This window comes from Alexandromys fortis, unplaced genomic scaffold, assembly GCF_014885135.2.
Source record: "Alexandromys fortis isolate MF-2015 unplaced genomic scaffold, M_Fortis_MF-2015_v1.1 scaffold_90, whole genome shotgun sequence".
NCBI lineage: Eukaryota > Metazoa > Chordata > Mammalia > Rodentia > Cricetidae > Alexandromys > Alexandromys fortis.
Window position 1 is genome coordinate 6,649,935 of NW_026067985.1, and position 21,895 is coordinate 6,671,829.

At 43.0% G+C, this 21,895-nt stretch overlaps 1 protein-coding gene across 9 annotated transcripts in view; it reads left to right on the forward strand.

Annotated features, from left to right (window-relative positions):
• The window catches only part of Hectd4 (HECT domain E3 ubiquitin protein ligase 4), a 182,052-nt gene that overhangs the window by 81,117 nt on the left and 79,040 nt on the right, over positions 1 to 21,895 (forward strand). For 4 of the 9 annotated variants that reach the window (XM_050158911.1, XM_050158912.1, XM_050158919.1 and 1 more), the window contains exons 15-32: positions 191 to 296; positions 1,303 to 1,423; positions 1,923 to 2,051; positions 3,995 to 4,119; positions 6,116 to 6,269; positions 6,681 to 6,781; positions 8,034 to 8,232; positions 10,792 to 10,938; positions 11,927 to 12,031; positions 12,798 to 12,961; positions 13,490 to 13,723; positions 15,401 to 15,593; positions 15,764 to 15,868; positions 16,732 to 16,820; positions 17,133 to 17,308; positions 20,700 to 20,835; positions 20,931 to 21,087; positions 21,174 to 21,340. In XM_050158911.1, coding sequence (XP_050014868.1) covers positions 191 to 296; positions 1,303 to 1,423; positions 1,923 to 2,051; positions 3,995 to 4,119; positions 6,116 to 6,269; positions 6,681 to 6,781; positions 8,034 to 8,232; positions 10,792 to 10,938; positions 11,927 to 12,031; positions 12,798 to 12,961; positions 13,490 to 13,723; positions 15,401 to 15,593; positions 15,764 to 15,868; positions 16,732 to 16,820; positions 17,133 to 17,308; positions 20,700 to 20,835; positions 20,931 to 21,087; positions 21,174 to 21,340 — 2,608 coding nt within the window. The remainder of the gene's footprint in view (positions 1 to 190; positions 297 to 1,302; positions 1,424 to 1,922; positions 2,052 to 3,994; positions 4,120 to 6,115; positions 6,270 to 6,680; positions 6,782 to 8,033; positions 8,233 to 10,791; positions 10,939 to 11,926; positions 12,032 to 12,797; positions 12,962 to 13,489; positions 13,724 to 15,400; positions 15,594 to 15,763; positions 15,869 to 16,731; positions 16,821 to 17,132; positions 17,309 to 20,699; positions 20,836 to 20,930; positions 21,088 to 21,173; positions 21,341 to 21,895) is intronic. The other 5 variants (XM_050158915.1, XM_050158916.1, XM_050158917.1 and 2 more) reach the window with 5 other exon arrangements.

Below are 21,895 nucleotides of genomic sequence, written 5' to 3' on the forward strand. Positions count from 1 at the left end.
CTTTGAAACCTTTTAAAAAATAACATCAGTTTTGTTTGGGTGGGAGGTGCAGTTTGTTAAGATATTGTCCCAGTCTTCTTAAAATTAAGCAGTCCTCCTGCCCCAGCCTCCCAGATACTTGGAACTGCAACCCAGTGGGTTTTCTAAGTGTTGTTAACAGGGTCATTCATGGAGTTTTGTCCTGTATCAGGAGAGAGAAACAGCGGACTTTCCCAGCTGCGAGACGTGATCCTAACCAACCTAGCTGAGCAGCTTCAGAACAACCGGTTCGGCAGTGATGAGGATGATCACTACAGGTGACACCCACTACTCCTCTGTTGCTGTGATTAAATACCACGACCATGAGCAACTTGTGGAAGAAAGGGTTTATTTGGGTTTCGCTATTTCAGAAGGATAAGGGTGCATCATGATGAGAAGGCATGACTGCAAGCAGCTGGTGTGATGACAGAAGCAGGAAGCATAAAATGTAAACTAGAAGTGGCACAAGGTTTTAAATTCCCAAAGCCTGCTCCCAGTGACACACTTCCTCTAGCAAGGCTACACCCCTAAGACTTCTCTCTCCAAATAGCACCAGTAGCTTGGGACCATGTGTTCAAATGCCTGAGCATAGGGGTACAGTCTCATGTAGACCACAGCATGTTCTCTATGTTAGTCACTACTAGCCTTCTTTATAAATGATAATTTACATTTAAATGTGCTTGATTTTTAATCTTCTGTTTTAGCTAATAAGGTAACTAGCATGTTGAGCCTAAATTCTGGGCCCAATGAAAGATAGTAAATCCTGCAGTTGTCTTAAGTGTTGAAATCTCAGTATGGTCAATATTATCAGTGAAGCTGTGGGTCTGGGAAGTCCTTAGCAGAAGCAATGGGTGAGGGGAATCTTATGGGCAGTTGGCTTGCTCTCTGTGAAAGAAGCTGCATGTGCTGGGCAGTGGGGGCGTGCGCCTTTAATCCCAGCACTTGGGAGGCAGAGGCAGGTGGATCTCACTGAGTTCGAGGCCAGTCTAGTCTATAAAGTGAGTTCTGGGACAGCTTAGGGCTGTTACACAGAGAAACCCTGTCTTGAAAAAACCAAAAAGAAGCTGCATGTTGGAGCTAGGAGGTGATGACTTTGTTTTTTTTTTTTTTTTTTTTTTTTTAATAGTTACTTCTAAAATACTTGAATTAGGAGGTAGGGCAGCATTTTGTGAAAATAAATTTGCTTTGTGGTGTGTCCCGTTGGTTTGATGACTTTATGGAAGAGAGAATTAGCTGCTTCATTATCTCTTACCAAGTGTGCTATTTATGTTCCTTGTTTTAAAGACTCAATGATGAGCTCTTACACTATATCCTGAAGATTGTTGTGCGAGAGTCCTGTATCCTAATCACCAAGTGCCAAACCGTCTCCAAAGATGATTTTCAGAAGCTCCTTTCAACTGTACCTGTAAGTGTTGTCTCCTCTCAGGAGAGTCTGTAGGTGGACCAAGCTTACCTGGGAAATGTGCACATGGGCAAATCCCTAAGAGCACTCTCCCAAGAAAGGGAGAAAAGACAGACAGAGGCACTGCTGTTTACTACATTTGGAGTTCTGTCTTATGTGGGAGAGTTTCCTCTGTTAATTTAGTCCTGTTTCCTAACTCAGTGCATTTCAGAGGTTGCTTGGAACCAGTAAGTTCCTGAAGGGTTTGGGTGGATTCTGCTGTAGAGATGTGAGTGAGAGGCAGGGGAGAGTGTTAAGGGCCACATGGTGGAAGGCAAGAAGGCTAGTAAGTGTGTCAGGCCTACATTGAAAGCCCCGTGCCTGCAGTTTCCTTGGGAAACTGTGTTCTTTTATCTATGTGCTTCCTCTTTTTATTTCTCTTGTGGAGATCTTTTAAAAACGTGATGGTAAACGAGCCTTTCAGTCTCAGGGAGGTCACTTAATGTCCTTATTTGTATTAAAGGCTGCATCTTCCTGCCTGCGCTATCTGATGGCAGTTCAGAATCACCTTCTCAGTAACACTATTTTGATTAAACCTGATGAGAATGATGACAGTGACAGCTCCTTGCAGGGAGAGACATTGAAGGTACAGGTAAACACAAGCTCTATTTCAACGATGCTTCCTCCACAGTTGCTGAATTTCTGTGTAGAAGATGTCAGATTCACAGTGTTGTTGATATTGCTGTGGGAGGGCTTCTGTCACTCATTTCATAGGTCTCTCTGTCATTGCCCAGTGCTTACACCATGTTTGTGACACTCTCATAATGTGTTATTCATTTGCTCTGGGTGGTCTCTTTGTGCCTTTGTTTCTTTTTGTTTTGTAAGAATTGTTAAATTTTGACCCAAAAATGATCTCACTACACTTCAAAGTCAGTTTGAGAGCATTACATTCTAACCAATTCCAATATTTGCATGGTTTTATATTCTTTTTGTTTAAATAACTTAAGACGATAAATTTTGATCTTTGACTAGTTTCTAACCATATAGTCCATTTAGTTTTCTGTGACTGTTTTTAAATGAGCATCTTTGTAAACTCAGCCTTTTGTTTGCATATGATAATATGGCAGTGCACAGATGTTTTTTTATAGCAGTGGTTGTTGTTGTTCTGATAGACAGTCAGGGCCCTTTTTGCATTGCTGTTGAAAATTTCATTTTTGAGAGTTTGATCGGTTGGCACACACCCAAAATCCCAGAACTTTAGAGGCTGAGCCATAAGGATTGTGGAAAATCAAAGGTCAGCCTGGGCTACATAGTGTATTCTAGGCTAGCCTGAACCACAGTGTGAGATCCTGCCTCCATACTAAGTGAAAGGGCTCAGCAGGTAAAGTGCTTGCTGCAGGCCTGAGGGAATCAGTCCTGTTCCTGCTTTCCCACGTGGCAGTTCATAACATTCTAGGAATTAGAATGTGGCCTCCATAGGCACCTGCACACATGAGGTACCCATAAACTCATGTAGTCTCACATACATACACATAAATAAAAACAAATTGGAGCTGTGCTTGGTGGCACATGCCTTTAATCCCAGCTTTCAAGAGGCAAAGCCAGGTGGATCTTTTTCAGTTTGAGGCCCAGCTTTCAGTGAGTTCCAGACCTACCAGGACTACATTACATGGTGAGACTCTTATTTAAAAGAAAACAAAACAAAAAACTTCCCCCCCACCCTTGAGACAGGGTTTCTCTGAGTAACAGCTCTGGCTGTCCTGGAACTCACTCTACACCAGGTTGGCCTCAAACTCACAGAGATCTGCCTGCCCCTGCCTCATTAAAGGCGTGTGCCACCACTGCCCAGTGAATTTTATAAATTCTTAATTAAATAGCACAGAGGTGTAGAAAGACTCTTGTCAAGAGCAGAATGAGCTAGGTGGTATAGCACCTCCAAGTAGAAACAAGGCACAGATGCCGTGTAGAGTTAGTTCTCTCTTTTTTTTAAACATGAGAAACTAGCTGTGAACTGAACTGTTCTGTGCTCTTGCCTTGTATTTCTTAACAGTTTGCATTCCCAGACAGTCTGTCCTGTTCTTTCATGTTCAGTAGCCCATTGCTACTGCTTTAACTGGGCTTTTCAATGTGCTGCATTTTAAATGTGCTGGGCCAAGACTTTAGGACAAGGCCACTTGTTCTATTTCAGTATGCTGTGGTTTGTCTCATTTTACTCACTGCCTGTACATGTGCTTTTTACTGTTGTGTTTTTCTCTTTAGCTGTGCTCATACCACCCAAGGCAGTCCTTCACCCGGACAGTGTCTGGGCCTCCAGGAACGCTCTTGTGCTGAATGGGACGGGAGCTAGGCCTTGCTGCTAGATACACAGTGCCTTCCCTGTGAAATACTGCATATTTCTAGCTGCACTCCAGACTCTGGCCTCCCAAGTCAAATTCCTACCTGCCACCCAAGAGGAGCTCACTGCATTGGGCTTCTGGCCACATCATTTCATCTGGAAATGTGTTGTTGAATAAACACATCATGTCATGTTGTCATTGTGAGCATGCATTTTTTATCACAATGCTGGAAACTAACCTCATGGTCTTTTCTACCTAGGAGTTAAAAGCCAGTATTTTGGCTCTTGCCACCCAGATCCTGACTGGATGTGATGAAGTACTGGAAATGCTGCAGCAGGTCACCACTGCCCTCATCAACAGTGACATAGCTGACCGAGAGCAAAGGTGAGCATGGGGATTACCAGCTGCAGCTTATCAAATGAGACTTTTTAGAAAGTATACAAACATGCATGTGAGAAAGGCTGAAATGGTGCTGTAACACCAAGGGTACTCATACATTTTAATATGCTTTTAGGTGAGACTGACCCTACGCTTGCACTGTGACCTAATGTTGGCAAGGTTTGTTGGGTAGCCTGGCCTCCAATACTGCCATTGCCCTCAAGTTGGCCTTGCTTGCTTTTCTTTTGTTCTTACTCTTTTTCTTCCTTTTATTTTATTTTATTTTATTTTATTTTATTTTATTTATTCATTCATTCATTTCTGAGATAGGGTCTCTCTACATAACCCTGACTATTCTGGAACTCACTATATATTTGGTCTGGATAAGACCAGATTTGAGCTAACAGAAATCCTCTGAAGTGGTGGAATCAAAGATGTACCCTACCATATCCAGCTCAAAATTGCTTTTAATCAGTGTTGTGCATGGTTCCTTTGGGGTAAAGTGACATAGTGGTACAGATAACTCTGTGCTGCACAAGTGTCACTGACACAGTGCCTCATATCACTGGTGTAGGAGGTCCTTCTGACTATGTGTTGCTTTCATTGGTTAATAAAGGAATTGCTTTGGGCCTATAGCAGAGCTATAGGGGAACAGGGCTAGGCAGGGAAAACTAAACAGAATGCTGGGAAGAGGAGTCAGGTAGAGACACCATGGAGTCGCCAGAGTAAGACATGCCGAATCTTTGCCAGTATGCCACTGCCACATGGCAATACACAGATTACTAGAAATGGGTTAAATTAAGATGTAAGAATTAGCCAATAAGGAGCTAGAGCTAATGGGCCAAGCAGCAATTTAATTAATAGTTTTCTATGTGATTATTTTGGGTGAAAGCTAGCAGGGCGGCCAGGAAGAACAAGCGGCCCCTCCCTCCAACAGACCTCCTGTCTTTGACTTTTCCAGATATGAGCCCCTCACAAAATTTCTTCCATGCTTGCTTTTCAAAATGAGTTACACACTGTATTTTTATGATATATTGACCTTATGTGACCTTGCAACGGTCTTTGTTTCACTGTGTCTCTCCCATACATTGGTTGTTGCTCGTTTAAAGATTGTAGATGGGAATTTAGGCTGAGAACACTATAGTAGTACCCAGGTAGGCTTTGCACCAAGGCTTATGAAGACATTTGATCTCCACTTGCAGCATAGGCGGAATGTAATGGGGGAAGCTGAAATGGGGCACCCACTTCTCCTTTCAACTCCAATACCTCAGTCACCTTGGAGGACTCATGGCTCCCTTCTTTCTTAGAGAGATGGGCAGGCTTTGGTCCTTCTAGCAGGGAAATGAGATACTAAGAAAGTGACTTTAAAGACAGATTTTAAATCTGCCTAGTTAGTAGCCAAAACCATACATGAAGGAAGTTGAGTGGTAGTTACTAGGACTGGAGGAGGAGATTTCTTCCCAAACAGGTATAGGGTTTGGGTTTGTAGGATAGAATTAGAGTGATAGGCAGTGGTAATGGTTGAACATTCTAACCCTGAAACGTATGCTTCAAAATGATCAGTATAATAAATTATATGTTAGGTATATTTTGCCACCATTACAATTATTAAAATAATTTTTTTGCCTGCTTCTAAAATGTACATGAGCCTCAATTGCTACTCCCCAGGTGGAGGTCTTGGACTGTGAGCTGGTAAATTCACTTTGTAGCCCTCCATCTCTCCTTTCAGTCTCAGCATAGTAGAGAACCTGCAGACCAGAGGCCAGAGACCTGGAAGGGCAGCACTGAGTGCTTAGAGTCACAGCACTTCAGGATCTGTTAATGAAGTACTGTGGGGGCCCAGAGCTGTATGACCTAGACTGAAAAGTGGTAGGGGATTGAGAAATGGATGGAATTGACGGGTTTAAAGAGATATGTTTGAGGGAATTCTTATACATTGAATGTGGTGGTTGCTCTCCATGTATGAAATTGCTTAGGCTGTGTTTTTTTCCTGGGCTTGTAGGTTAAAAGGCTTGGAACAAGTTACCAAGGCCACTATGCTTGGTCACCTTCTTCCAGTGTTGCTGACCTCCCTGATGCACCCCAATTTGCAGACCTTGACCATGGCCGACGCCCTGATGCCGCAGTTGGTGCAGCTTGTGCTCTACACCAGCCAGGTGGGCCTGACCTGCTCTCTGCACACCTTACTTTGCCACAGAAGACATGAGAACACTGCAGCCAGTTTTTGTCAAGAAAACCTCAAAGTCCTAAACAACAAACAAGCGTGTTATGGGACAGATTTTATTTGTTTGTGTGACTTAATAACTAGCTCTGGTCTAGCAAGTGTTGGGTGTTGACCAATTGTATAGAGGTACTAATGTGCAGAATTGGACAGCCTGCCTCACATCTAGTGTTCTGAGTCCTCAACTAGCTGAGAGTAAAGTACACGCAAGGTGTGTGTGTGTTTCCTTACTAATGGGTGCTTCCAAGAGAAGGAGGGCAACTAGGACTGTAAGGCTGCAAGTGTGACTTGTAAGTCTGTGTCGGGAGCCACCCCAGTAAAGGCATCAGATGGTTTTGTGTTTCAGACGGCCTTGCTGCTTAAAACCCAGTGTCCGGTTTTTGCTGAGGTGCGCTGTTCCCCGTGTGGCACCTCAGACCAGAAGTGCAGGCTGTTCCCTGAGGAGAGGTAACGTGCACACGGCTTCTTTACTTTCTTCTGGTGAAAGCCTTGTACTTCTTTTGCAACAGTTACTTTTAGCTAGGATTATTTAACTGGAAAAGAAAATACCTTGGGGCCAGAATTTCACAGGTAGCTATAGAATTGTTTTCAATTTATAGGGATAAGTTAGACTATATTCCCTTATGAGAAGGGGAACATTTAAGATTGAATTGAAACTCTCATAGTAGTAAACATGCAAGAATCATTTAATTTGGCAGATTTATTTATTTATATTGTTATTATTATTATTTTTTGGTATGTGGTTTTATTGTTGTTTTGTTATTAGACAGGGTCTTATTATATAGTCTTGGATGGCCTGAAACTCACTTTGATTTCACACTCAGAGTTCTACCTGCCTCTGTCTCCTGAGTGCTGGATTTGAAGGTGTGTGCACCATGCCTGGTTTGTTTTTAAAGGGGCAGAGGTTCAAATGGTCCTCCCATCTCGATAATCATGGAGTTGGGACTATAAGGCAGAAGCTTCCCCGTGTGGTTGGCTGTTTTCCTTTCTTCTCTCCCTCCCAACCCTTTCTGTCTTTTTTGAGACATTCTCTGGTGTCCCAGGCTGGCTAAACACTCACTGTAGCTCAGGCTGTCTTTGAACGCCTGACTCTCCAGGTTGTGCTTCCTTAATGCTGGGCCTAACTTTTTTCCTTAGCATTGAGTGACTGGCATCAGCACAGCTCTGTGGTGAAGCTGAAGCAAAGGAAGTGACTTCATGCAGCCAAGTTCAGAGTTTAAGTTTGTGTTGGATAGCCTCAGGCTCCATGGAGTTCTTGCAGGTTAGATGAGAATGGAGAAGGGGGCTTCACAGGCACCTTTCCTGAGTAAAACTGCAAGGGAAAGCATCTGGAGACTTGTGGGGTTGCCACAGTTTCTGAGCACTGAGCCTGTGGGGTTGGGAAAGTGACTGTCTTCAGCCCCACCCCCAGGACTTCTGAGGAGAATTATCAAAGGTCTTTTCCTGAATGCATGTGCAGTGCTCTAAGCTTGTGTGTTGAGAAGTAATATATTGCCTGCCAACAAGAAGATAAAGACATGAGTATAGAGCATTCTCAAATGCTTTCCATTGCTGCTCAGTACTTACATGGTAGGGTGTTTGTCATACTGTGTGCTCTGGGAAACTTAAAACAGTTTCTTAACCTGTGTTCTGCACTTTATGCTTGTTTTTGTTTTGTTTCCTTGTTAAGCTACACAACTTTCTCTTTCTCTGGTTTTAGAATGTTAGAAGAAAAGGAAGAGCCAGGCTTTCTCACTGGCTTAAAGATCCCTGCCCCATGGGCTGCTGGGAAGACTGTGGAAACAGTACACCCTGTCAGAGATAACTATAAATTTAAAGAGACTGTTCATATCCCAGGAGCTCGCTGCCTGTATCTACGATTTGATAGCAGATGCTCGTCGCAATACGACTATGACAAAGTAAGCAGGAATGGGTTGTCACTGCTGCCTCAACTTAGCTGCTTCTTATTTTTCTTTGCACTGGCTGCCATTCTTGACTAATTTCTGCCTATAGGTCTCTCTCAGGAGACTACCCTCAGCTAGTGCTTTGGAATATAGTGACTGAGGGATTTGAAGAGCCACAGCTCTGTGTCTGAGAGCAGGACTGTTAGGGCATGTAGACACTGTCTTTGTAAGTGTCCATGAGCTTGGAGAGAGGACTTCCTGTGACTCTGCTGCCTCCTACCTTCCGTCTTGGGAGTCATGTAGATGTGTGATGACTGTTCATCTGAAAAGATCTCCCTGTTCAGTTCTTGGGGCTTCTCATGTGTCCTATGGAAGAAGGTGGCTTTTAGAAGGTTCAGATGTGCTTTAGTCTGGTTTGTGTTTTCTTTGTCATTGTCTCAGGCGCCTACAGATTTTGAGGAAGAGCAGTGGCCATTACACCAGTTCCCAACTGGTGGCTTAATGGCCATTTAGAAAAGTCAGGGTTTAAACAACCACATTGGATTCATGAGGAAAGGCTAGTGAAAGAGCACAGAGTAGCACTGCATATGCCGTCTTCATGTCATTGGTCAGCTACATGTCATCTCTGCCCTTTGTGAACGGTAAGGGCAACTGATCTTAACCCCATCTCAGGAGGCTTTTACAGTAAAGGTAAAGAACTTAGCCACATCTGCCTTGAGAAGGTAAGACACATGACCAAGAGATGTGAAATCCTCTTCCCCATTAGATTTTTAGGAGAGTCAAGAATCCTAGATGTATGGAGGAGTTGAAAAAGTGTCCTCAAAACTCGCCTTTGCCTGCAGCTAAGATGCTTTGTGGAGCCTGGCTCCAGCCTGCTTGTCTCCTCAGTTCAAGTGTTGTACCTGCAGTGCCTCATGTGCAAACAGAAGTTACCACTTTAGTTGGTATCATTTTGTTTTTCCTTTAAAAATGATAATTTGCATCTTCTAGTGTAAACTAGTGCCTGCCCTGTATGTTAGAATTATGATTCACAAGGAGGCTTACTATGTAGACAAACATATTTTCTCTCCCTATGGTCCCTGGGTGCTGTCAGCAAGCGGTCTAAAAGATAAGAGCTCACTAGCTAGCAACATCCATCCAGTGTTAAAGATGCAGCTTTCACATCCGAGCTTAGTTACCAGGTATGACAGAGTGCACTGTAGCCCTTGGACTTGGTAGTTATGGAAGCCAGAGTGCTCTTTCCTCTGGACATACTTGAATGCTAAGTGAGCTGTTGCTCTCTTTCTTTTATATTAGAAAAGCATCCAGTGATGGCCAGAGGGCTCAGTAGTTAAGGCTTATGTAGCAGAAGCCTAATGACCCCATATAGATACCTAAAACCCACTCACAAGTAGAAGGAGGGAACTAACTTCACAAAGTTGTCCTCTCATCTTCCCACACGGGCTGAGGCACTCATGCCCCATGTACATATATCATGAAGATACAACTTTAATAACAAAGAGCATCAGCCAACTGGATGTAAATGGGTGATAGGAGAATAGTATTAACAGATGAAAATTGTCCCTACAAGCAGCAACCACCTTCCTGACCCATACTTTGTCATTTCTTTTTATGCCATTAAGCAACATTCCAAGAATGTGTGGCTTGTTTTCACTTTGTTGCATTTTTTAATCCTTATTTATTGATTGATTTTTTTGGAGGGGGGGTGCTTTTATTTTGTATTAGGTATTAGAACCTACCTATATTAGTTCACTTTATTAATTTTGGGGAGAACTTCAGGGACCAGACTGTACCTTTTGTTAATGAGTTCAGATAACTCTGATGAAAATAGCTATTTAAGAAATGCACAGGGGGCTGGAGAGATGGCTCAAAGGTTAAGAGCACTGCCTGCTCTTCCAAAGGTCCTGAGTTCAATTCCCAGCAACCACATGGTGGCTCACAACCATCTGTAATGAGGTTTGGTGCCCTCTTCTGGCCTGCAGGCATACACACAGACAGAATATTGTATACATAATAAATAAATAAATTTAAAAAAAAAAGAAGAAAAAAGAAATGCACGGTAGCCAGGCATAACTATTTAAGCCTTCATGTCCCTGTAATAATAGAGATTTGAAAACATAAGAAATATACCTGTTGCCGGGTGGTGGTGGTGCATGCCTTCAATCCCAGCTCTCGGGAGGCAGAGGCAGGTGGATCTATCTCTTAAGTTTGAGGTGAGCCTGATCTACAGAATGAGTTCCAGGACAGCCAGGCTACACAGAGAAACCCTGTCATGGAGAAAGGAAAAAAGAAAGAAAGAAAGAAAGAAAGAAAGAAAGAAAGAAAGAAAGAAAGAAAGAAAGAAAGAAAGAAAGAAAATATGCCTATTAATAATTTTAGTCATTATTTTTCTTTGGCTGTATTATAAACACCAGCCGGGCGATTGCTTCCAAACTTGTATCAGTTAGACCTTAAATATGAAGATCTACTAGTTATGTTATAATGACACCATTTTCTGGTTATGTATATGTTTTTTTACAAATATTTTTTGCAGCCTCTTTATTTGTAGATGTTGTTTTTGTTTTTCTTTTACAGTCTAACAGTCTATTTTCTGTTTTGAAGTTGGTGATATACGCGGGGCCTAACACAAACAGTAGGAAGGTTGCTGAATATGGAGGCAACACTCTGGGATATGGCAGCCGTAGTGTCTTAGGAACTGGTTGGCCGAAGGACTTGGTGAAGGTATGGTATCAAGTCACAACCTCTTTCTAGAAAAGAAAGGTGACCATACTTCATGGGCCACGGACTAACTATAACCCCAGAAAGCTTTTGCCATGGGGACTTTAGTTAGTTAGGGTGGTTCCAGGTTGTTAGACCTACGACTTTCCCATTTCTCTTCAGAATTACCCTCCTTTTGCTTTCAGAACATCAGACCCTTGTCCATGCTAGAGATTGAATCCATCCATAGGGTTCTTTGTGGTCAGCAGCTATCGTACCTAGTTCTTCCCTTGGGGGTTGGGCTGCTAGTCCTTCCCAGGGTCCTGCTGTGGACAAGGACCACACTATGCTGCAATTTAAAACTTTTGACTTAATGTTTTCAAATGAATTTGTCCTTTGAAGAAAAATAACAATCTGTTCTCAAACTGATATGAGTAGGGTTACGCTTTATAATCTGGGCCTTTGAGCTACTCATTAGTGTATGCCCAGAGCACAAATAGGGATCAGAAGCCCACTGACCCCAAATATGCTTAGCATGTTTCCTGAGCTTATATGCTGCACACACAATTAGCGTGTTGCACACTTTAATTAGCCAGTGACAATGGTCTGCCCAGACGTCTGGGTGAGCTAAATCTTGATCTACTCTTTGCCTCCTCCTTGGCGCAAGTTAGGTTCAGAAGAAATGAGGGGAGAGAACAAAGCACAGGTGGATCTCAGTGAGTTTGAGGCCAGCCTGGTCTACATAGTGAGTTCCAGCTAGCCAGAGCTGCATAGAGAGACCCTATCTTAAAAAAAAAAAATGAATTAATAAAATAAAGTAAATCTCTAAGCCAGAGATTTGGTGGTAAACTCCTGTGATCCAATACTCTAGAGGATGAGACAGGAGGATCATGCATTCAGAGTAAGACTGTATATCAAAAAAATTTTTTCAAAAAATCAATCTCTGAAATACATCGCTCTCTTGAAAATTATTTGTCTTTCTTAAAGTTCATTTTCCCCCTTAAATCTTAAGGTTGAAGGCGATACAGTCACCTTCTCCTTTGAGATGAGAAGTGGCCGTGAGCACAACACTCCTGACAAAGCCATGTGGGGCTTTGCTTGCACAGTTCGCGCTCAGGTACTGAACCTAATCTGTCCTGTGTGCCTTGGTGACATAGATCATATTTGCCCTGAAAACAGGGCAAAATATGAACCACTCTTTCATTTGTCTCCTCATCAACAAATAGGAACCTAGCAGGAGTGAGTGGTCGTTCTGTGGAATTAAAGGAGATGGGACCTAAAGTCAGTTCAGCAGCACAGAAACCTGTGGCTAGGATTCTTTGAGGCCTGAAGAGGTGACCTGGCTCTAGCATGTTCCCACAGGGCAAAGGCAGCCGAACACTCAGTTGGCATAAGCAGTTGGACTTCCCCCTTGGGTTATACTATAGACTTGGAGGTTATTAGAACTTGACCCAGCACAGAGCCTCCCCCTCTCAGGCCGAGCTGCCAGCTAGCATGTGCACCCTATGAGATAGGGGTCTCTGTCCTCTGTTTATCAGGCAAAAAGGACTGCTACCCAGAAGATATGCAGGTGTTTCCCTGTAACCTCAGTGCACTCGGTGACAGAATAACTCTTCTTTGACTAGGCATAACCTAATAAAGCATTCTAGCTTTTTGCATGTGGTTTGTGCTTGTTTCTAAGATAAAGTTCACTCCTCAGAACTGTGTTGAGACCTCATTCAGTGGTCATTCCAGTGCCAGTCTTTGTTTCTGATGTTGGGTACTGTACCCAGTGCTGCTCTGTGAAACCCAATGGGGATGGTCCAGTGTGGTACAGTTCAGCTTGCAGTGCTCTGCTAGTGTCCACTGACTGTGCATGTGGTTTGCCCCTGTGTGCATTGTAGGAGTCCTCGGAGGATGTCTCGGGAGGCTTGCCCTTCCTGGTAGACCTGGCCTTAGGTCTGTCTGTGTTAGCTTGTTCCATGTTAAGAATCCTGTACAATGGACCAGAAATTACCAAAGAAGAGGAAGCCTGTCAGGAACTATTGCGTTCCAAACTTTTACAAAGGTAACAGAAAGTCTGCATGGAGAAACTTTTGCCCACAAACAGTAGACTTCATCTGGTAAACAGCACTCAGTGCATTTCTCAGTTAAATGTGCCACTACCTGACCCTCTCATTGGTGTCTTAGTATCTGACGAATGGGATAAAAATGACACCTCCTGCCTTCTCAGTCTTACTTTGCTAACTTTTCTTGGAACTGCATGAGTTTTTCTCCAGCTCAAAGACTATACAGGTAGGGTAGATGTATGATGAGCAAATCAGACATAATGGGGGGTTGTAACCGTGTAATGCTTTCAGCTTTTACTATGAAGCCCCATGGTTTCTTAAGTATATGTTGGAAAGGATGTAGATTCTCAGGGAAAAAAGGAGGTAGCTTCCACAAAGTGCTCAGTAGCCTTTGGAGAAGGTTTGCTGAATACATACTGAACACATCATATGAGCTTTCTTGTATCTGATGTAGCTACAACCACTCAAATGGCTTTCTAGTAATCTTTGTTAAGAAGGAGTGAAGAGCCTCATTTCTCTCTTTCCAGGTGCCAATGGCAGGTGGAAGCCAATGGTGTTATCTCCCCTGCCCTTACTCCGAGTCCCTCTCCACTGCCTCTGACCATAGAAGAAGACAGAGAATTTACCTACCCTTCAGACATCCTTGTGCCTCCTGTTGGGAATTACTTTGACCTGCCTCGGATCAGGCTGCCTCCAGGAATCATGATAAAGCTCAGGGAAATTTCTGGGCGTGCACGACCTCAGTTTAGACCAAGTATAAAGTATGTTCAGATCATGGGGAGACCATGTTTCATTTTATGTCTAGCTAGTGAACCTTGAACTTTAAGTTTACTTGGGCTTGGTGTTAGCTCAGTGGAAGAGTGTTTTCCTATCATGCATAAGTCTCTGGGTTTGAGCCCTGACACCATAAAAAAAATTAGTTCAGTTATGTAAAAACCTTTTGTTTAGTGGTGGACAGGAGCTGAGTATTTTTTTTTTAAGATTTATTTATTTATTATGTGTACAGTATTCTGCCTGCATGTATGCCTGCAGGCCAGAAGAGGGCACCAGACCTCATTACAGATGGTTGTGAGCCACCATGTGGTTGCTGGGAATTGAACTCAGGACCTCTGGAAGAACAGCTAACTAGTGTTCTTAATCCTTGAGCCATCTCTCCAGCCCCAGGAGCTGAGTATTTAGTGAGCCAACCAGTAGCATTGCAGCCAGTGGCTCTCATTCTGTGGCTCTTCAGTCACAGCCAAGCAGCCCTGGCAATATTGGTGTGCAGCCCCACCTCACCCTTGTTGAAACTGAGGGTCTAATGGTGGGGCTGTTAGCTGTGTCTTAAAATGTTTCCTATGGAATTCCAATGCCTGGTAAAACTTGGCAAGCTCTAAATTTTCCTCTGACAATTTGGCCTTCCATCTGACCTCAGCATCTTTTGATTTCCATACAGTATAGAAAAATGTCTTTTACTTCTGATTCCCAAGGAAGAGACAAACTCAAGTGTTAGAGTCACAAATGTGCTTGTGCTGTTCTCAGCTGAAGTCATCTTCACGGGTCTCCCCTTTCCTATGCACACAATGGCACGTGTGTGGAGGTCAGGAGACAGCTTGTAGGAGTTGGTTCTCTTCTACCATGTGTGTCCATGGGATCAAATTTGGTTTCTTAGACTTGACAAGTCCCTTTCTCCACTGAGTCCTCTCAGATCCATAAACAGTATTCTGTATAACCTAGTATATGCATCCTGCTCTATCACTCCCAGCCACTTGCTTTTGAAATGGGTTCTTACTAAATGAAGCTTGACAGTTGGCAATGCTGGCCATCAAGTGCCTGGATCCTCCTGTCTCTGTACCAAGCCTTGAGACTGAAGCCATGTGCAGCCTCGCCTGACTTTTATTGTTTTTGGTTTTGGTTTTTTTGGTTTGATTGTTTTTTTTTTTGTGAGACAGAGTAACTGCCCTGGTTCTACTGGAACTCACTCTATAGACCAGGCTGGCCTCAAACTCAGAGATCCCCCTGCTTCCGTCTCCCAAGTGCTGGGATTAAAAGCGTGTACCACTACTGCCCAGCTGTCATCTGACCTTTATGTGGCTGTGCTCAGGTTTATTTATCCAACCCAGTGAGCCAGCTCCTCAGCTTCCAGAATGTCTGGTCAAGAGCTTTAGACTTATTCTAGCTGTAATATGACTCTAACTCAAAATATACAAGTCTTACTAAGGGAGATCTCTTTAATTTTGATCTTCAGCTTCATTGGCCAGTGTCAGTTTTATCAGCTACTATGCTAAGCTAATTGCTACCGAATACCATCTACAATGCCACTATCTCTTCCTCTAGTAGAATACAAGGGTTATGGTAAATCAGGGTTTGAGTCAAAGCCTATGATTTCTAGCCAGTTGCATATGGTGCTGTTAAATTAAGTTTATCATACACTTGACTGGTTTCCATTGTCACCACAGAGAAGTGATTCAGCCTGACGTCATGGAGGAAATGGTAGTGTCCTGCGTTATTAAGCACTTGAACTTGGTTGATGCACTGCAGTCCCTGATCAATTTCCAATATCAGGAAGAACATGCTGAAGAATATGATTTATTGTGTAAAATTATGGGAGAGACCTTTAAGAAACTCAATGCCATGGAGAGACAGCTGCAGGTAAGTGAAAAGGAGGAATGTATCAACTATTGGAAACAGTTTTTTTTTTTTTGGCAAGTTAAATAAATTTTCGATAGCTGTTACCCCAGATTCCAAACTTTGAGATTGTCCTCATTTTTTTTTCTTTTTTTTTTGCGTCTGTGTACATGTTGTGTTTTCAACCCTTCTAGAGTGTGGCTGAACTGGAGCAGAAGTGGCAAAGTGAGGTTGAGGATGCCATGCAGGGCAAGCTGGAGAACAACATGCCTTTCTTCTATGATTACCATTTTAATGAGGTGAGTGCACTGTGAGTCCCCACTGGGGACTACTTATAGAGCAAAGGTTCCACACTCATGCATGCAGAGAAAGTAGTGTTTCTTCTGGAACCTTATACACTGTGTGACATACCCATTCTCTAAAAGGTTAGATGAAAATAGCTAGATTGGCATGTTAGTATACAAGTCCTTGATTTTAAACTGGTTGAATAGCTTTGAAGAAGGCTAAAGAAGTTACCATTATCAGGCTGGTGAGATTCTCTGTGGGTTGAGGCGCTTGCCACCAGGCCTAATAACTAACCAGAGTCCCAGCCTTGAGAGGAGTTGTCCTCTAACCTCCACACAGGCATTTTTGCATACATGCACATACTCCCACACTCCCACAGTAATAAGTAAGCAAATAAGTAAATAGAAGGAAAAGATAGTCCCATTATTATCAAATTTTGCTTTCAAATCTTAAAAATGAAAACAAAAATTTAAAAATACACTTTGAGTCGTAAGTCCTCAGAAAATAGGCCATGCAATTTTTAAATTTTATCAAATAGAAGTATATAATTCCAGTACTCAAGAAGTCAAGGCAGGAAGACTGTCAATTCGGTTGTCAGCCTTTGCTACAAACCGAGATACTGTGTCAAAAAGTTAGGTCTGAGGCTATATCCCTGCAGTAGAGCACTTGTTCAGCCTGTCCAAGGCACTGAGTTAATTCTTGCAGCTTGGAAAGGGGAAACAAAAGCAGGGATCACTTCTGACAACAGCAGAGTGCACAGACCAAAGGTGGTGGTTGGACCTTAACTTCTTTCTGTTCTGCTAAGTAATGGATAGATAGTAAACCTGGTTCTTGCAGATCATGTATACCTTCTTTTCTTCATTTTTTCCTTCTTTAGAACAAAATGAAAGAACTAGAACTTTTGTGTTCAATGAAGGAAGTCTCCTTTGATGGAAATGATCTTGAAAACATGGTTCTCTCACTGAGGTTAGTACCGTTACTCATTCTCAAACTGGCTTCTCACCTTGGTGGTCAGAACACTGCAGGTCCAGTTCTTGCTAGTTTTTTTGTGTTGCATGTTCACCAGATACTCAGTTACTTATTGGTAAGTCTGCAGCTCTTCTTTGAATGCTCAGAAAGTAATACAGGCATTTGAAACAAAAAAAGCAGAATCGTTGGATGAAGAAGGGACAGGTGAGCAGTGTTCACTAGGTAACTGCTTAGCTCCTGTCCTCATCCCTGAAGGCTGAGTGGGGTGAGCTGGAGAACAACTAAACCCACCCTAGTCTCTCTCTCTAGGGAGAAGTTCCTCCAAGAAGTGAATTCTCTCACTCAGAAGCCCTCTCACCCCCTGGCCAAAACAAAGACTCTGGTGAAGAGTCTGATGAACCGAGCCGAGCTGCTGCTGCACGTCACCATTGCAGCCCAGGCAGGCCTCACCAGGAGCATCTCAGGGACACCAGCAGAGACACCTGGTACTGCTCCAGACATCAACTATTGTTAAATAATCCACTCCTGGGTTTTTCTAGAGCAACAAAAAAGGAAATATAAGCATTTTCCTTCTTGTCTCTAAGACTTTAATCCCTATGGAGTCATCCTGAATGGATCCCCTTTGGCTTTGAAGGTTCCTCCTGGGGCATCTGAGGAGTGCAATGGCATGTGTTTATGTAATCAGTGCTTCTATGCTCCTTGTTTTAAGCTCATGGTTTTCATAGTTACACATGCTATTATTTTTCAGAGTAACAAGCATTTATGTAATCAGCATTGTGAGTCTTTTATGTGGCAGTCTTTTACCTCCTTCCCTCCCTCTCTCCCTCCTTCCCTCCTTCCTTTCTTCCTTCCTGGTGTATCTTTGTTTTTGTTCTTTCAAGACAGAGTGATGGAGTTTCTCTGTTTAACAGCCCTGGCTGTCCTGGAACTCGCTTTGTAGACCAGGCTGGCCTGGAACGCACAGAGATTCACCTACCTCTGCCTCCCAAGTGCTGGGGTCAAAGGTGTATACCACCACCACCAGACTGAGTCTTTTTTCTTTACTCAAAACTGGGTTTTCATTATATAGGATCTTCTGGCAGGACTTGCCGTGAATTGATTATTACTGGAAATCCCCAGATGACATGTTTTTTTAGATTTCTTTATTTATTATGTATACACACACCAGAAGAGGGCACCAGATCTCATTGTAGATGATTATGAGCTACCATGTAGTTGCTGGGAATTGAACTTAGGACCTCTGAAAGAGCAGCTGGTGCTTTTACCCCAAGCCATCTCTCCAGCCCCTAGATCACAGTTTTTTAAAGTTTTTTTTTTTTTTTTTTTTTTGAGACAGGGTTTCTCTGTGGCTTTGGAGCCTGTCCTGGAACTAGCTCTGTAGACCAGGCTGGTCTCGAACTCACAGAGATCCGCCTGCCTCTGCCTCCCGAGTGCTGGGATTAAAGGCGTGCGCCACCACCGCCCAGCCTAGTTTTTTAAAGTTTAAAAGTTTTTTTAAACAATTATTTTATGTATATGAGTGCTTTACCAAAATGTATGTCTGTGTCTGGTGCTGGCAGTCTAGAAGAGGGCATTGGATCCCCTGGAACTGGAGTTACAAATGATTGTAAGCCACCATATGAATGCTGGGAATCAGCCCAGGTCTTCTTGAAGAACAGCAAGTACTCTTAACCTCTGAGCTTTCTCCCCAGACCCCTCTTCCACATTTTAATTCTTGGTCTGAAAATGTGTCTCCCAAGGAAATAGTTACCCACATGGTCCACTATATATATTCCTGGTCACTGTTGCCTTTGTTTAGCTAAAACAGCCTATTTTTAGTGGAAACTTCAGTCTCTCAATAAAGTTGATGATACTTTCCAGGGGGGCTCGCAATCATAGATAACAAGCTGGTAGCAGTTGAGAAACAGGTTTACCATATTTTAGATTTAAGCTGCCTACTCTTAAGATGTGAAAGGACTTTTCCCTACAATTTTGACTTATTTTATTTCAGTTTTCCCCCCTTTTCATGTGTGTATGGGGGTACACATGTTCTTGTGCCTTTGAGGCCTAAGGTTGGGAATTATCCTTAATTGCTCTTTCACCTTATTCCTTGGGGCAAGGCCTCTGGCTTAATCCAAGAGCTCACCCATATGACTAGTCTTTCTTGCTAGCCAGCCTATTCTGGAGGCCACCATACCCACCTGACATTTACATGGGTTGTGGGGGTCTGAATACTGGTTCTCAGGATGCTATGACAAGCTTTTTAATGTTTGAGTCATCTCCCCAATCCCTCAATTTAGTTATTTATTTTAAATAAAACAACCTGGGGCTGGAGAGATGGCTCAGCAGTTAAGAGCACTGGCTACTCTTCCAAAGGACCAGGGATCATTTCCCAGCACCCACATAGCAGCTCACAACTGTCTGTAACTGAAGTTCTAGCGGATCTAACTCCCTCACACAGACATACATGCAGGCCAAATACCAACACACATTTTAAAAGAATTTAAATATTTTTTTTTTCCGAGACAGGGTTTCTCTGTGGCTTTGGAGCCTGTCCTGGAACTAGCTCTGTAGACCAGGCTGGTCTCGAACTCACAGAGATCCGCCTGCCTCTGCCTCCCGAGTGCTGGGATTAAAGGCGTGCGCCACCATCGCCTGGTTATAAATAAATATTTTTAAAAATTTAAAAAGTAAAATAAAACAACTATGGGACTAGACAGATAATTCAGTTGTTAAGAATCCTTCCTGCTCTTGCAGAATACCATTTCAGTCCCCAGCGCCCATGTAAGGAGGTTCACAATCACCTGTAACTCTAGCTTCTGGAGATAGGATTCTCCTTTGGCCTCCATAGAAACTGACACTCATATATGTGTATACACATACACATGCATACACATTTAAGAATGAAGTAAATCTTTAAAAAAATTAAAACTAAAACAATCATTGTCTTGTTAATGGGTTATCTAACAGGATAATGCAGTCATGGTCTAGCTCAAGTGTAATATTTTCTCCAACAGCTATAATCAAGGTAGAGCTGTCACTCAAATAGCCCAAAGTCAGCTTAATATTCCTAAACGTACACACAGTCAAAGGCAGTCTCTGAAATAAATGATTCTGCATTTATTTTAATGAAGAAATTTGGAGGCTGGCAAAAAAAAAAATTCAGGTTCCAAATTGTGCATCTAGAGAACAAAAGCCAATCTAGACAGTGCCAAGGCCCTGCCCTGTAAAGATGTAGGGATACAGCACAGTGGGCCAGTGCCTGTATGCCTAATTAATATGCAGTAGCCACGGTCAATCCCAATGCAAAAAAAAAAATTAGGAGGGAAAGGAATTGGTGTTTCCATTTTGCGTTTTCTTACCTTTTTCATCTCTTCAGTCTTGTACACTGAACCTAAGACCTTCTGCATACCAAGAAAATGATGTACCACTGAGCTGTAGCCCTAGCTCCCTTCCTTTTGAGAAGGCTTATATTGAAGCTGGGCATGATGACACACACCTTTAATCCCAGCATTTGGGAGACAGAGGCAGGAGGATCTCTTGAGTTTGAAGCCAGCCTGGTCTACAGAGTGAGTTCAAGCACAGACAAGGTTACACAGAGAAACCCTGTCTCAAAAGAATAAAAAGAATACTTAAATGAAATGAACAATGATAGTTATTAAATGAATCTTTCTTTCTTTGGAAATCTAATTTAATAATAAAAACAAAAGACTTTAAATTTTCAAGCTAAGATAAAGTTTAGTGACATATTTAGGTTTTGTCTGCTAGCTCGATCACCAGCTGATCCCTGACATAAAGTGAAGATGCACTTAGTGTGGTGCTTCCATTACACTTAGCTGTGCTGTACCTCTCTGCAGACGAGACAGAAGTGTTAAGCATTTTTCCGTCTTCTTACAGCATGTAAGTCAGCTTCAGAAACAAAGGTGGCATCTCATGCTGTCCGGCAGCCAGTTTTCCTTCGAAGCATGTCTGCTCCTTCTGACCTGGAAATGATTGGTAACGAAGACTTGGAATTTACTAGAGCAAATCAGAGGTAAACAGTTTTTGGCCAAGGCAAGAACCTAATGTTTAGAGCACACAGTGTTCAGACAGCCTCCCTGAGCATGGTTGTTTGCTCATTTATTACAGTTTTGTTTTCTGTAGACGTCGTCACGTGACCAGTCACCGCAGTAGCTCCTTTACACTCTTGCAGTCGCTGGCCATTGAGGACAGCAGGGATAAGCCCACTTACAGCGTCCTTCTGGGGCAGCTCTTTGCTTTCATTGGCACCAACCCTGACCAAGCGGTAGGTCACAACATGCAAATGAATGGCTTTTGGCAGCTGAAATATATGATTGTGAAAGTCAGTGTCCATGTTCTTGTGCATTTCAGGTGTCCAGTAGCAGCTTCCTTTTGGCTGCACAGACAAGATGGCGGCGGGGAAACACTCGGAAGCAGGCCCTGGTGCACATGCGGGAGTTGCTGACTGCTGCCGTGCGAGTTGGGGGAGTGACACACCTGGTTGGGCCAGTGACAATGGTCCTTCAGGGAGGACCCAGGTCAGTGGTTTCTCTTTAATTCACACTGTTCCATCCACCATGAGCCAAAGCACACAGGGGCATTTGCTAATGTTGTCCCCTCCCCCGCAAAAAAAGTTTCTCTGTGTTTCCCTGGCTGTGCTGGAACTCGCTTTGTGGACCAGGCTGGTCTCAAATTCAGAGGTCTACCTGCCTCTGTCTCCTTAGTACTGGGATTGAAGGTCTGAACCACCACTGCCCGACTGTTCTCAAATATTTATAGTGATATGTGATTTTGGAAAATATCTCAGGATACAAACAGAACATAAAGGTCTCTTTCATACTTTTCATCCTAAATTGCCCCTGTTCTTTTTGAGTTTGTTGTATCAACCATATACACATACACAGCTCCTTCATTCTCTTTCTTTTTTTCTTTTTTTCTTTTTTTTTTTTTTTTTTTAGTTTTTTCAAGACAGGGTTTCTCTGTAGCTTTGGAGCCTTGTCCTGGAACTAGCTCTGTAGACCAGGCTGGTCTCGAACTCACAGAGATCTGCCTGCCTCTGCCTCCCCAGTGCTGGGATTGAAGGCGTGCGCCAC